At 37.5% G+C, this 16,620-nt stretch overlaps 1 protein-coding gene across 12 annotated transcripts in view; it reads left to right on the forward strand.

Moving 5' to 3' along the window:
• The window catches only part of PTPRK (protein tyrosine phosphatase receptor type K), a 418,597-nt gene that overhangs the window by 76,572 nt on the left and 325,405 nt on the right, over positions 1 to 16,620 (forward strand). For all 12 annotated transcript variants that reach the window (XM_068677477.1, XM_068677480.1, XM_068677479.1 and 9 more), the window contains exon 2: positions 12,287 to 12,409. In XM_068677477.1, the coding sequence (XP_068533578.1) occupies positions 12,287 to 12,409 (123 nt within the window). The remainder of the gene's footprint in view (positions 1 to 12,286; positions 12,410 to 16,620) is intronic.

Consider the following 16,620-nt stretch of genomic DNA (forward strand, 5'->3'; position numbering starts at 1 on the left):
TGGGAGGTATACTAGTAAGCTTTGCTCAAGATAATATGATGGGTTGTGTTGTTTGTTCATTAGAGGTCTCATTGAGGCCTAATTGTGATTATGCTGAGATAAGAGAGACACGTCATGCGTATGTGCATGGTTTATATGTTATATCAGTCTAGAACTGTAAGAAGTGATTTAGCTGCACAATGTAAAGGAAGAAAGTGAGTTGTTAGCATATTTTTGTGTGTTCTGTGTTCACTAGTTTTGTTGTCAAATGACGCTTTTCTAATCAAATCTACCTAAAATATTATCCTGATAGTCTGTGAAATATTTTGATAAATCTTACTTTGCTGAAGAGTGAACAACTAACAGTAATAGTAGCATGTGAAATGAATAATCCATTTGATGCTCATTTGATTCTATACTTCACCTTTAAAGAATGACTTAGATTTGTGAGACTAAAGTGGAAGGATAGAGGATAGAAAGATAAATCTCTGTTTCTGTGTGTTCTCTGCTCTCAGCTTGTTTAATATATATATATATATATCTTTACAATTTGGGGTTTTATCTCTAGCTTTCCTCTGATTCTTTATAGTCCATGTGTAAGCAGTGTAGTGCAGTGGGCTACATTATACTGGTCTGTGTGATTGAATAAAATGTGTTAAAACTTGAAAGGCTGTGCAGAGCTTCATCTTGCTATCAGAGAAATGTGAAGTATTACTGAGAGAAGTTTAAGATAAGGCAGTATTTCAAACAATATGAGGTTGGGTAAAAGGGAGGACCTAGGGAAGTCCAGGCTGTTCAGCCTCACCTCAATCCCTGCAAATGCGATGGAACAACTGGTCCGGAAACCATTTCCAGGTACATGAAAGACTACACCAAATATCATCTACCTAGATGTCAGTAAGGCTTTGATACTGTTCCATTGATCACCACGCTCTGAGCCTGCCAGTTTGTGATCCACCTCATTGTACATGTATTATCTAACCTGCATTTCATCAGTTTGTCTATGAAGATCTCACAAAAAACAAAGTCTAGTTGGAGATCCATAACTAGCAGTGTACCCTGGGGGTCAATACTGGGCCCAGTCCTGTTTAACATCTTCATTAATAATTTGAATGATGGGGCAGAGTGCACCTTCAGCAAGTCTTCAGATGATACAGAACTGGGGGAGGTGGCTGATACATGAGAAGGTCATGTTGCTATCCAGAGAGGCCTCAAAAGGAAAAATAGAAAAATGAGTTATTAAGAAACTCATGAATTTCAGTGAAGTCCCGCACCTTGGTAGGCGCAACTCCCAATACCAGTATATTCTGGGGGCCAGTCAGCTGGAAAGCAACTTTGCAGAAAAGGAGTTGGAGTTCCTTAGCTTAGGGATATGGTTTAGTGGGGACTGTTAGTGTTAGCTTAGAGGTTGGACTCGATGATCTTGAGGTCTCTTCCAACCTAGAAATTCTGTGAAATTCTGTGATTCCTGGTGGACACCAAGTTGAAACATTAACCAGTAATTCACCCTAGCCACAAAGAAGACTAATGGTATCCTGGGCTGCAGTAGGAGGAGTGTTGTCAGCAGGTTGAAGGAGGTTGATGCTTCCCCTCTATCTAGAACTTGTGAGGCCACACCTGGAGTACCGTGTCCAGTACTGGGCTCACCAGTACAAGACGGGTGTGAAGGGTCCAGCAAAGGTCCACCAAGATGATGAAGGGACTGAAACACCTCTCCTGTGAGGAAAGGCTGAGAGAGCTGGGACTTTTCAGCTTCTTCGGAAGAGAAGGCTTGGGGGAATCTCACCACTGTCTAAAAATACTCAAGGAAAGGTACAAAGAAGATGGGACCAGGCTATTTTCAGTGGTGTTCAGTGCAAGGACAAGAGGCCATGGGCACAAACTGAAACATAAGAGGCTTCCTCTGAACACAATGGAAAAGTTTTGTTTTGTTTTGTTTTGTTTTTGCTGTGCAGGTAAAAACTGTGCAAGCACTGGTACAGGCTGCCCAGAGAGGCTGTGGGATTTCCCTCCTTGGAGATCTTCAAAAGCTATCTGACCAGGGTCCTGGGCTCCTTGCTCTGGGTGGCCCTGCTTAGCAGGGAGATGGTGTCCAGAGCTTCCTTCCAACTTCATCGATTTTGTATATAATGGGGGGGCAGTCCACCTGAAATCTGCCATTTGCTGATCTGGATCTCAGCAAATCCTTCTTTAAATTTCAAGACTTTGCTGTGTGGATATAGAAACAGAGTCACAGAATGGTTGAGGTTAGAAGGGACCTCTGGAGATCGATTATGATCCCTGCCAAGCAGAGTCATGTAGAGCACGTTGCACAGGACCCACACCCATGCTGATTTTGAGTATCTCCATAGAAGGAGACTCCACAGCCTCACTGGCAGCCTGTTCCAGTGCTTATTCAACCTCACAGAATGTCTGTGTTTTCAAAATACGTTGTTCTTTTTTCTTGCCTTTCTTTCATGAGAATATTGCTGGATTGCATGAGAAGACTTGAAGTGCCCTGTACTGATTAAAAAGGTTTTCTTGCTGTACCATGGGAAACTAGAGCATTAAGTGCAAAGGGGACATATCCTTATGATGTAAAAAGATTGGGCTTTTAGTTCAGCAGTGCCTGTGTGTAAAAAGATTCTCTTGATCTCAATATTATACCTTACTCCTCTCAATCATTTGCCTGAGTTCTTTGATTCATTGCTTTATGTATCTTTGTGTCATATCTTGAAAGATCTTCTCTGAGAGGTTCCTGTTATCCTTTTCTCCTGTGACTCTGGATTTATACCAAGCCTGGACTCTTCAGTCACCTCTCCAGCTTATTGGACTTATCTCCTTCAATGGCTTCAGAAATGATCTTTTTTAACAGCTTACATCATTTTCAACATCAGTTGTTTTCATTTCCTTGTATTTAATTGGATCTTCCTTTTTGCATGACCATTTACATTTTTATGCACAGTCTCATCAAAGCAGAACTCCTCAATTTTATTGAAAACACTGTGCATATTTCACAAGGACTCTGAACACAAATACAGTTTTCTAGCACTGTATTAATTAGAATTATTTTCTGCCTCAGTTTCTTGCTTTGTACAGTCACATCTTCACATCTCACATGCTTTTTTTCTTTTTCCTTTTTCTCCTACTTACCCCATTCTTGTTTTCTTTTTACTTAAGAGTTTATTTTCCTGTTACTGGACTTTCTATTTGCCCATCCTTGTCAATGGCAGGAATGGGGAGTAATTCCTGTAATTGTTTCACCTAATGCTCACCTCCTCCTACGAAGTCCTCAGCTTTCATGTTGACCATATTCCTTATGAGCTGTTTGTCCTTCTGTTCCTTGAACTGCTTTTATAGTTTGGTGTATATAATTTATGCACTCTTCCCTTATTTCCTCATTCGTTTGACTTCTGCACTGGCATTGAAATAGCTTCTGGTAGTTTATGTTGACCTCAGATATGACTCCTTTCTGTGTTGCATGGTGACTCCTACTGCCCAGCTGGAAACTCGTGCCTTATTCTGCTAGGCAAAATTTTGATACCTGTATCTGCTCTCAATAAGAGATGGTTTTCAGAAGAAATTTTAATTAACCTATTTTCCCCTGTCACCATATTTTATGGTTAAACTGACAAAATTTTAATAGGGTGGCTGATGTAGTTGTTAGGCCTTTTTTTTTTTTTTTTCTGGTTGAATTGCTGACATGATTAGTAGAGCTAAAAGTTAGCTGTAAACTTTTTCCTTCCAAGTCCTTCTTTCACCTTTTTGTCTTGGTGAGCAGTCTACAAAATAATCTAGCACTCTGAATCTGTAGAAGATTTTGTGATTTAATGTAATGAATGTTGGGCTGTCTTCGCTCAGCACTCCTACTGAGTTTGATCGCATTCTTATCCATTAACTTTTAACAGCATATTGTGAGAACATTTAAGAAAAATGCCAGAGAGTGTGATATCTACATAAGATTTTCTATAAATAAGCATTAACAATGCCTTTAAAAAGGGTGTTATTTTTGGAAGTAGCATTCTAAGACCACATAGCCATAAATAATCAAAGTGATTGATTTCACTTTGGAGCTCTCAATTGTCTTTGAAGACATAGAATTTACTTGCTGGCATTTTTCTGATTCTTGGTAGAGTCACAAAAATATGATATGACTTTACCCCACCTTATCCCCCCAGTATTTGTATTCAAATGGTGTATCTCTGTCATGAGTGCAATTGGTCAGAAGTCTGCTCAGTGTGCAGGAGGAATACTAAACCTCACAGCCTATGAGCTATACAACATATCCATGGTGTTTTGTGGATGTTGACACTTGTGTATTAATGAAAGTCTGTTCATAGCTTTATGAAATCGTTGAATCTTTTAATAGTTTTAGGAATACCTTGTGAGATGACATGGGAAATGTCCTGGTAGCTTCAGAATTGTAAAGTGATCTACATGCATATGGCTATTTGCTCTTTATTGCCATGCCCATGCTAGGTAAGGATGAAGGAAGCATGACAAACAAGTTGTACAACTGTAACTCTCCACAGCTAGCAGTTCTGGCCTCTCTGATAAAGAACAGAAAGCCTCCCCTTCCCTGGAGAACAGGAAGAAATTTAAAAGCACTTTTGTTCAGATTAGATTTTGCTTCTCTTAGAAACTGAAGTACAGACAGTGTAGTAGACACTGATCTTCTTCCCCCTTCATCTCCTTCTCTTTTTCATCCTGTTCACTGATGGGAAAGCATGGAAAGTTTTCTCGCTACCTATCAATATTGTACCTTTTAAAATCAGAGATGAAGAAAACATTTCCAGACATAGTGTAGAGGGAAAGAACCAATTTCAATAGAAGCCATCTAGTAAATGGCATGGCCAGGTAGGCTACGTCTCACTGAGAATCTTCATTCTCTCCCAAAATCTGGGTTAGGATAAATGCTAGGATTAATAGTGGCATCTTTTCCTGATGGTGGTAGGAAAGGAAGTCTGTCTGCATGAGGCCCCCTGCATTCTTTCTAATTTGTACCTAGTATTTCTCAAATTCCCATCTTTTCCTTTCTAAAATAAGCTACTGCATGCTAGTAATAAGGAATATGGAAGATGGATACAAAACGAAAAATATATGTATAATATATGTATAAATGGGACTTGGTTATGACCTTATTTTATTTTTTGCTTTTATAAGTTATGGTACTGCTTTATGGCTGTTGGGTGTGTGGTTGATTTTTGATGTCAAAGTGATTTATATCATATAGTGATTTAGGAGTGGTCTTGTGAACTTACTATTCTGAAATATTTACGTCCATTTTAGATTATCTTGACTCTTCTAACACCAACACAAGCATTACATTGAAAATCAAATAAAACTGCTTTAAGAATAATCAGACATGTTTTCTTTTAAGCTATTACTGTTTATATTCCACTGGTGTTTCCGGATGAGACCTAGAGTTCCATGTTCAAGTTCATAAGTTAAGAGGATGATTAAAACATACTGATAGTGGGAACAAAGCTAAAAAAAAATTAAAAGGTATTTGCAGGTAATTGAGTTTACTTGACATTCATTGCTCTTAACTATAATCAGTCATGCTTTGTATAATGAATTCCAGTACTACAAAATGAGATATCATTGCAAAGAAGATAAATATTGTTAGTGCTTCGTATTGCTTCTCTCTAGAATGAAGGAGAACCTGTCATTTTCTTTAAGTGCCACAGTTTTCATGTTTTTTTCTTTCTTTCTTTCTTTTTTTTTTAAATTAAGTAGAATTTCTGACCTCCTGTATTTTTAGATGCCATAAGTTAATTAAGGTTATTTCAGTTGTATTTCAATAGGCAATACTGAACATAAGCATTTAAACATAAGTCATTAAAATTTATTCTCACACTGCATTAACAACAATTCATAGTATATTCTTTAATATATGAATGCTCTGCACTCGGTGTGTTTTAGAATGATTGTAACAGAAATAATGTGGGGCCTTGAAAAGAGGAAAACATTCTGTGCTTTGAGGCATACTGTGACAGAAACAGGTAAATTAATATGGTGGGTAGGTGATTTTAAATGCAGTACCTGTTCCTGGATATATGACTGACAAGAGACCTGATACAGTGCCTCTGTCCTCTTCAAGCTTCAAATTCACCAATCAGTGTGAGCAGAAAAATTAAATTTTCACAGGACTTTTATCTGACATCCCAGATAAACATAATTTTGTACTGGCTTCTTACCATGGAGCTTTCTACTTTGATAGATTTAGAGGTAGTCATTATGCTTTTGCAGCAGGTGGTAGGAAAAAAAAATAAAAGCATGATGTTGAATAAAAGGAGCAGTTTGTTCCAACAAGTCATTTGAACTGGATGAGAAAAGAGTATTTCATTCCTGGTATGACACGTTCATACATATGAGTCCCAAAGAAACCATTGGTAACAGATCCCTGTATAAAGCAAAAGTTATGATGAAGAAAGTTTTTTTGTTTTTGTTTTTGTGTGTGTGTGTGTGTGTGTATAATATAACTGTTCTTTTATACTAGATTTTTTTCCCCCACTCATCTTACTCATCTGCCTGGTTTTGGTGGGTGAAATTCTGGCTTTAAAACCAACTCTTTAAAACTGAGGAACATGACATTCAATATGTTACTAGTATATTTTACATAACACCAGAGGTAGTGAGATACAATAATAGATCTCAAAAATAAACACTCAGTATGTGTTCTTTCAGCTGTCCTTCTATACATGTCATTCCATGGCAGAAAAATGCCTTTGTAATGCTGATAGGTTATAGAAATCAGTAGTGAAGAACACGTGTAAAATCAATTAGTTTAAGAAACCGGTCAGATCAGGTACTCCAATGTCCCTTCTGTCTAGCCTGGTGCCAAAACCAGAATGTACAGTTGCCTTTCATTGCTTTGTTACTAATTTCTGAAATTTAGTGCCAGGTTGGGTGAGAATGTATTTGGGACTTTGAGTAGCTAGATAAGGTTACTATAGGAGACTTCAAAATTCGTACCTTGTTTCTGTTGTTACATATTCTTTGTCAGATTAGAAAAGTCTAGCCATACCCTTCCCCTACTCCTTGGATACTAAAGGTCTTTTTAAAAAAAAAAAAAAATATATATATATATATATATATATATAAATATATATATATATATAATTGAAGATGGTACAAGAAATGGCTGGTAAATGTGTATTATTCTTCATCAGCTTCTTTTATCATTTGGTATTACCTGAATGTTTTGGATAGTTTTTCTGCATTGCTTTTCTGAGTATATTTTAAAGGGCACTGGAGTTGTTAATGTCTAATTAAATATGAAAACTGGCATACAGAATTTTTAGGTGGTATGTGGGGAGTAGTTTTGTTCATCTAGAAGTCATTAGATCTCCAGTATAGTATTCCTATAATGCCATTCCTAATAACTTTTATGGATATATTACATTACATGAAATTTTGGTGTGCAAAACACTTAAAACCAACTGTTTCTCTTCTAAATAGTTGAAATGATGTGGTATCTAGGAACTGTAGTGATGATATTTGAATTTTTAGACAAAAATAATTTGTTCAAAATCTGAATCAGTTTTCTGACCTGAGCTATTGAGCTGGAAGGCCACAGGAAAGTTGTACTGGATATCTATTTATTAGGGGGTGTTACAGGCAATTCTCTTTTTTTTTTTTTTTTATTTATTTTATTTATTTATTTTATTTATTTAATCCTCATAGGGATGACTCAGTCCATCTTTTCTGGGTTTATATAAAAAGATGTAGGAGATAGCAAAATCAGAGCAGTGCCAGTACTGAGTAGTGCTAAATAAGTATCACACTAATATTAAAAAAACAAACAAAGAAAGTAATTTGTTTTTGAACTTAAGTGTCTTTAAATATCTTTTTGTAGGTGATGTGTAAACCTGACCAATATGATATTTTTTAAATTTAGGTTAATCTTAAGGATTTTGAGATTAAATTTGGGTTAATCTTAATGACATTATTTCATGGAACTTTAATTTCTTTTTCCAGAGTTTGGTGTGGGATATTAATATTTTTCTTTTTATAATGAACATTAAAGATTCTTTATCTTTTATAAATGAAAATGGGCATGTAGGCCCAAGAAATTTTTATGAGGCCAGCATGATTTATCACTTCTATTTGAAGGATATTGAAAAGCAAAGTGTGAGAATTCTAGGTGTGCTTAACCTGAAGTTAATAACATAGTGAAGCTTATGGGAAAAGATAATGGAAACAGAAAATTGTTGATTTGCTTGGCTTCAGTAGAATATGAATGTTTCCCAGATACTTCTTCAAAAACCCAACAAATTGAGTTGACCTAAAATGCATTCAGCAGTTTGACAAAATAACCATCCAGATTTTAAATTCCTTCTGTTTTCTTACCTTACATTTACAGCAGTGCTGTCGACAGACTATGTGTTTCTGCTGGACTGCCTCATTTTCTTCTAGCTGTCAAGCCTTAGCCTTAGCCTCAGCTCCTCTGAACCCAGGGCTGGGTTGCCCCCTAAGCAGGGTCCTCTCTGGCCCTTCTGGACCGTGGCCACATCTGATGGCAGCATCATTTGAAGGGAGGATTCTGGCTCCCTTGTGTGCCCATCTCCAAGCCAACACTGGGCTGTTGAGGTTGGACAAGTCTGGTCTAATGTTTTGATCCCAATGCTGCCTTTTTCTCATGGATGGTATTAGAAATGTAAGGTAAATCTGGATTTAGGTACTGCAAGGTCCAAGAGCATTTGAATGTCAGTGTTGTGTGCTTCCTACTGAGATATTGAGCAGAGGTGCACAAATCAATGTTCGTGGCGTGCTGTGTGTGCTGATAGATATGCACGAATTCCATTAGCAGGGTAGTATTAAAGATAAATCGTAGGTTAAAAGTCAGATGTAGCGAAAGGAAGGTAGTGGTGATATGGAACTGGACAGTGGTTGGTAGTGGAGTACCTTTTTATTGAGTTTTGGGGAAAGTTGCAATTGTCAGAGCTGGACATTTCTAACTTGTCATTTGTAGAAGATAAGCAGACTCTTTGCAAAATATTAGACAGGAGATAGCAATATATATTTGATTTCAGCTGCTGAACCTCACCGGAAAGTACTAAGCATTCATCTAGTCTATCTTCTTTGTTCTGTAAACAGTGCTCTTGAATGAGCATTGCTACTGTACCAATTGCTCACAGTACCAATGCTACTGTGAACAGCAGCCCAGGAAGTGAATTAGGGTGCTAAGAAATCCTGAACTATGGAATATTTCTGTCAGATGTGGTTTTAGATTTGTGTGATTAAATATTGAGTTAAGATGTATGTGGTTTTGAATAAATGACTGGGAACAAAATACTTCATCCATCCATCACCTCTTCTCCATGTAGTTTTCCTCACAGCTTGTTCCATGGGGTTTATTGCCAAGTACCCAGAGTTACAGAAATAGTGTGCAGGCGATTGACAGTTAAGACAGAGAAGAGGAGATCCAAATTTGCACATGCTTTAAATCATAGGGAGTAACCTGCAGGGGTTTAAAAAGCCTCATCGTGTTATACTGAATAAATAGCTACAGCACTGACTTTTACTTCACTTGCCTGGAAATGTCAAGTTTTGTTGGTAAGAGGAGGAAGTGTACCCCATGAGGAGAAGCCATCGGTTTTAGTAGTTATACAGGGTGGATTTTGTAGTGGGTCAATAATCCATCTTGATAAACTTTGTCGGTATGTACACAATAAAAGGACGCTGGCTTGTTTTGTTGATGCAGCGGTGGTGTGCTACACATGAGGAGCTTTGGGTTGCCTGCTGTGTGTTAACAGGCTCGTTGTTATTACTAATCAGAACCTGATAACTAAAATTAATAGTGGGCACAAAGACGAGCAATTAAGAACATTCATCTTCCAAATGAGTCTGCAAGATTCATTGGTAGTTTAAATTTATATACTGAGGGCACTTAAACCATTAAAAAGGGTAATGGGTGCCCTGCAGGCATGTGCTTCAAAGCCATATGTCATTTTGGTGCTGGGACAGCAGACAGTGATAACTTCCCTTTAAGGGAAACTGCTATTCATTTATCAATTAAATGTCGAAGGAAATGTACATTTTTGCTGTAGAGTGATCATAGCAGTGTATTGTAAGTTAAATCAAAGAACAAGATTTATGTTCTCAGCCTTTCTGGCTTTATAATGATAGATGTTAATTAGAAAAGTCTCTTGGTGGTAATAGGGCATTGGAGTTGGAACTTTTGAAGGCGTAAATGTTCCTTTGATGCGTAAATATTTCTCCTTTTGCACTCAACAGTCTGACAATGACACTGATGTAGTAATCAACTCAGTACAGAGTATGGAATGTTGGTTCCGTTGTTGTTGTGTTTATGTTCTTGCAGTGTAACATTTTAGAAGGTTTTGCTGAAGTGGAACTGAATATGAAGCTGTAAAGTTTTACGGCACAGGGCTTTAGTGGGAATTTTTCTAGAACGTAGAGGTTTCTTTTCCCTCCTGGCATCCTTAACTGGCCAACACACTGCTTAACAAGCAGTCCAAGGTACGTCCTGGGATGAGTATCTGACGGTGTTTTCAGAGAAGTAGAATTAGCTAGAATTCAGGCTGTTTTGTCATTAATTCAAAGTGACAAGTTTTGAATGAATCCCACAACTGTGGGAATTGAGTTCTCTCTCACTGAAGATGCAACATGATCTCTGTTGGGAACACTGTCACAGTCTAGATTTGCTGCTACAACTGAGTAAGAAGGACATGCTCAAATATGAACGCTTTGGTTCTGTAAACTCTCTTCCTTTTATGTGAAAGCTAAATACTCCATTGTGAGCAGGTAAAAATATTTTACTCTCAATCTGATGATACACGTGCCCCGTCCTCCTTTCCGTATTCTCTGGCCAGTCCTCATTCTAGGCCATCTGTGTGTGTTCAGTGGGCAGGAATGACAGTAGTTCTTCGTTATTGTCATCCTCCCTCTTTCCCACCTCCATCACATTTTCTTCTGGGGTGTAGCGTGGGCTGCTGAGAGCACTCACCAGACATGGTGTGGAGGTGACTCATGTTAGGGTGACACTGGTATTTACCATAATGGTCTTTATTTGTTCTTGGAACCTGCAATATTTGTTTCATATTTTGTATTTAAAAGTCAGATGGACAGTGGAGTAAAAACAAATGTTCCTGTTATTCTTCAGGTGTGTCCTCTGACTTACTCTTTTAAAGGAGCATTTTTGGTTGTAACAGCTCATATTTGGATTGATATGCCCAACCTACTGAGGACAGGGAGGAGAGAATGCAAGAAATGTCTCCCCTGATTTCCAAGAGATGTTTATCTCTTGAGTTCTTATATAACTTCTTTTCTGAATTTAAAAATACTGTCTAAATAAAGATGAATGCTATGTATTTTCTCTTTCACTATTTCAGTTTCTCCAGCTATTTTTGAGTAGAAGGAGCAAACTCAAGCGCTGCTTGCCATGAATGGAGATAAAATGCTTCAAAGTTGTGTGCATGACATTTGTATTTTCTTGTGTTTATGCTCTACTTTTCTTTGACTGGGTTCTTTTGATTCTTTTGTTTCTTCTGTCTCAAACCTTGACCTCCTCTTCTGATCATCATGTTTTCTTCTCTCTTTTTCCCACCCTACTTAATTGCCTTCGCTGGAAAATGTAGCTTGAAACAGGGCAGACACATTATTGTGTTATATATGTATTTTTTTTCCCTTCCATCTTTTATGTTCTTTTCCTTCTTTCTGCCTGTCACTTCTCCTCATAACTTTTGTTGTAAGGTTTTCATATCTGGTGTTTATGTAACCCTGAAAAAGCACCTTTAATTTTCATTCTGTTATACTAGATTGATTTAATTAAGCAAGATTATCAAATTCATTCTGCAGTAATTATTTCATTTCTATGTAGCTGTACTTATACTGCCTGACTGCTTTTGTTTTGGGCACAGTATTTATCCTTGTACTTGATGTCTAGACTTGGTATGCTTTCATTGCATCAGGGTTGTTGATTTTCACCATTAGTTTCCTAGCCTCGTCCATTGCTTTCTGTTTTCCCCTTGGTCTAGGCAACCTGTTGCTCTCTGTCCTGCAGATGTTGGGCCAGGTTTCACCTGGGATCAGGGACACAGCCTGTGATTTCCTGCTCTGACAGAAGGTACTTTTGGGAGAAATTGGCTGCAGGAAGCAGAGATGTTGTAAAAAGAGAATAACAGTGATGGATGATCTGCTTGCAGACTTGAGCTTTGCACAGGGAAGCTTGTGAGCTGTGCCATGGGCTGTGTGGGCTCTGTAGTTGTGGTGAGCACAGGTCAAACACCTCGGCATGAATCTTGAAAGATCTCTGCTTTTAAATAACCATACACTTGTAACTAATAACATGTTTCTTCCCTAGGGGGATGTACGTTTGATGATGGTCCTGGGCCCTGTGATTACCATCAAGACTTGTATGATGACTTTGACTGGGTACATGTCAGCGCTCAAGAGCCTCACTATTTGCCACCTGAGATGCCTCAAGGTGAGAGACCCCAGGGACACTGAAGGAAGCTTCTCTATTAAAAACTTCAGAACCTCATTGAATATGGCCTCAGGGCTGTGCTCTGTGATTTCCAATTTAAACTTTGTAATGGTGGTAATAAGAAGAAATAAAACTAATAATTATAACAGTAAATCTTGTTAATTGAGAGACCTTAGATGAAATCCCCCTTCTAAAGTGGGGTTGAGGGGAGACATAAAGAAGAGGGAAAGGAAGTGTTAACTTTTTTATTCTGCATGTAATTCCTGTTGACTCATGGTTAAATTCTGTCTTAAATGACAGCTAATGTATTGATTGAATTATTCAGGCATGCATTAGAATAAAGGATACATGCAAAAATCCATACTATCTTTGTGGCCCCCTCCCCCATCCAAACTGCTCATCATCTGAAAGTAATCAGAAAAGCTTTGATTTATGGAAATATTGCTGTTGTTAATTAGTATTTAGGACAGGTAATGAATAACTGAAGAGGTACAGCCTACATGACCTTGCGTGCTCACCTTTGATGAACAGCTTAATCGGTGCTTCCCAGACAGCATGATATGCTGAGAAAATGAAAGCATTTGAAATTCAGCTACATTTTCCAATTAATAGTACATTAAGTAATTAATCATGCAGAGGAGGAAAAAAGGTCATGGCTATTTTATTTGTATCTAAAAGGTTTTGTGAAGTGAGATATGTGTGGAGGAGGAGTGGGAAATGTTGCCACACAGAAGTAACCTAACCTCTTCACCATTTCTTCACTGCTTTTTATGTATTATTTTGGATTATTAATGGCTGTTAGTATATGTAATTTTGCTTTTTAACTGCTAAATAGTTGGGTTCCCCCTACTTTGGAGTCACTGACACGAGCTGCTGTTATCATGCCCTGTGTCTTACAAAATAGGTTAATGTATTAAGCAAGCTCCATGCTTTATTTAATGGAGTGCTTGGTGCTTCAGGTTGGTGTGTGGAAGAATTTAAGCCATGAAGCATCTGCCTTCATGATGCTGATGGTCTTGTATTAATAAATTCAAAATAATATCTCCATTAGGAAGGCAAAAAATAGTCACTTTTCAGTTTACGTTTTTCGGAGTTAGGTGCTCTGTTAAAATGCTGTGGATATTTTAATTGCTGTGGAAGCACCATTTTGTTAAAAAAAAAATAAAATTAAAAAAAATAAAAAAAAAAAATCCACAATCTGGTATTCTCAGACTTCAGGTACATCTTGCATAGGAAGAACAGCAATTTGCGGATTTTTGTTTTGATTGAATCTAAATGACAAGATAGCTTCTTCTTGCATCTCCAAAACAACATACCTATCATCCATAGACAGTCTTCAGAAGGAAATGACACGGTGCTCTCTGAATTCTGTTTAGTTCTGCTACAGACCCATCTCCTATGCTTCCTATCCTTCTGGGGGAAGTGTTGGTTTTTTTGTTTTGTTTTGTTTTTTGGTTTGGTTTGTGTTTTTTTTTAAGCATCTCTGTGAAATTGTGGCTGCTTAATAAAAACTGACAGTATAATGTTTTGGAGATGATCTAAAACAGATACAAAAGTGGTTCTCTGATTTTTGCTTTTTCTTTTGGTTAGAATTCCAGACTACAAGTGAGCAAACAGTCTCATCTGATGAGATACCATTAAGAAGTTCACCACTTTAAGACTGCAAATCTATGCTGTATCCCTCATTTGTGTTTGAAGTAGTACAATCTTCAATTTTAAATTAAATCGAAGAATGTAACAGTTCTGAGATGAGCATTGAATTTCTTTGGTGGGTTTGCAGGAAGTGCAGCAGTAGGAGGGTTTAAGCAAAAGCAGAAGGGAAATAACTGTATGTAATAATCTTCTATGCATTTTTTTCCACCTTTCCTGATTACTGTTGAAACTTGAGGTTAGGCAGCACTACTCAAGAAGAAGTTATCCAAGTAGAATAAGATGTGGTAATGAAGGAACAGGTAAAATTAAACTACTGCCGGAATTTTATTTTTTTTCCTAAGCTTCTAATGGAAGCTAGGGATCTCCTAGGGATCAGAGTTAGCCCACTTTTCCTGTGCAGTGTGCGAATGAGAGGAGAAATGGGTTTCCCAGAGCAGTGCAGAAACTGAAGTCCTAGGGTGGAGTCCGTTGTCTCCCCATCTTTTCTCCTCAGGCTATATAATCATTTAGATGGTCACAAAGCCTCTTAATTCTTGTGTTGAAGTCCTCTCTGTGGACATCCTTTGCAGTGTTTACAGTCTTCATCTCTTATATCTCTTGGGAATCCAATCCAATGTCCTAGCCTTGCCCTTAGGTGGAAAAATATATGTTCCAGTACAGCTTAATCTCTGCAGGAGCACTGTTTTAACGGTTTGTAAAAAGGTAATGCCCTTATGCTGACTGTGCAGCTTTCAGGGCTCTAACTTTACCAGATTCACCCAGAATCATTGTAGTCATAGAATATTATGCTCAATTTTCAAATGTCAATTTTTAGTCTTTAGTACATTCAGAAAGTCTTAGGGGGGCTAGGGGTAGGGGGCAAGGAGAAAAAGACAGGTTAAAATGGAAAAAGGGAGAAATGTGGGTATAGAGTTCATGATTTTCTTTTGATTTAAGGAAGTGTTTTAATTCAATGTTTTGCTTTGGAGAAGGATCAATCATAGGAAATTTCAGACCTAATGGCACATATTATGGAGTGCTGTGAAAATGTGAAAGCTTGTCATAATGGAAAGCATTTTGCAGGTGTAGTAATAGTAATCATTATTGGTAAGACAAGTATAATTACTTCTGAGTAATTAAAGCAACTTCTGTTTTTTTTTTTGTACTGACCTACATTATATTTCACAAATTATGAGTGAAGGCAAAAGCCACTTAACTCCTATTATGGGAAAAATAAGTGCACGTGTTGATTAATTTAGAAATAAAATGAATAGTTAAGGCAGGTGGTTGCGTACAGATTTAAATACCAACTTGTAAATGGTTAGAACTGCAGCTTACATGGCAAAACCTTTTGGATTACCTATTAAAAGCTTGGAAAACATCTGTTGTCCAAGATCATATACAAGTGACTGTGCTAGATCAAGCTGATGATCCGCTGCTTTTGAGAGTGGCCATTAGACCTTGCCTAGGGAAGGGCTGTAGAAGAAAGGTGACTGTGTGTTAATAATAATTCCCTAGCATACTCTCCCAGTTTCCAACTGCTCAGTATTTAGGAATTTACTCAACCAGAAACAGTCTTTATTTTTAATGCTCTCAACAAATTCATGTTTTTCCTTGACAGCTTTGTTTTACTCTTTGTAAGTTCCTGTACAACTTACAATGGGCTTCAGTAACAGTGCCAACACTAGTTACAAATTCTGGGAAGAAGCATCTCTTCTTATCAATTGTTTTACATGCTATTTCTAGTTGATGTGTGTTGATACCTTGTATTGCAACAGAAAGTGAGCAAATATGATTCCTAATCACCTTCTCCATGCCATTCCATTTTTTTGGATACTTTTATAGTGTGCATACACCTTTAAAACATGCACTCTTCTCCCAACATCATAATTTCTAGGTTCAGTGGCCTGTCTATCTAGTTCCTTGTGTAGAAATAGTTCCACAACTTGAAATCTGCATTTTGTATGAGACAAGGTTATATTTTTGTGTGAGGCAAGTATTACATTTTTGTAGACACAGTGATGACAATGTAGTCGAAGTATTTACCTGATGGTCTTTGTAATTCTGAAGAGACATCTTCTGTGTCTTGAAGCGAGCCCTTTAGAGCAAGCATATGCTTTCAGATGTATTCAGAAGTTTATTGTACAGTACAAGATAGAAGTTAGAGATTGCTGTTAAGACGAAATCTAATTTTGATATGGATTTTTTCCAGTTGTATTAGGGAAGTATTTATAATGTGTGTATGAATTCATTTTGTAGGAGACAACATAAATAATAGTGTTTTCGTATGTCACTGGGGATTTGTGAAGGGGTGGTTTTATCCATGTTAATATATTTACTGATAGTTTTACCCTTAGATAGAGAAGGTAGGGTTTGTTTTGCCTATTAAAAGCAGAGTAACTCTAAGGCTATGCAGGGTCAGGGCATGAAAGTCTGTAATGGCCTGCATGATGGGGAGCCACTTAATGAAGGGCTTTTTTAATGTGAGGGCTATTACCCTCCTGGATACAAATGCAATTTGAGGAATGTCTAAATTATAGTGGACAATAGCAGCGTGCTGAGATGTACATCTTATTTCC

The sequence above is a fragment of the Anas acuta genome, chromosome 3 (assembly GCF_963932015.1).
Source record: "Anas acuta chromosome 3, bAnaAcu1.1, whole genome shotgun sequence".
Taxonomy (NCBI): domain Eukaryota; kingdom Metazoa; phylum Chordata; class Aves; order Anseriformes; family Anatidae; genus Anas; species Anas acuta.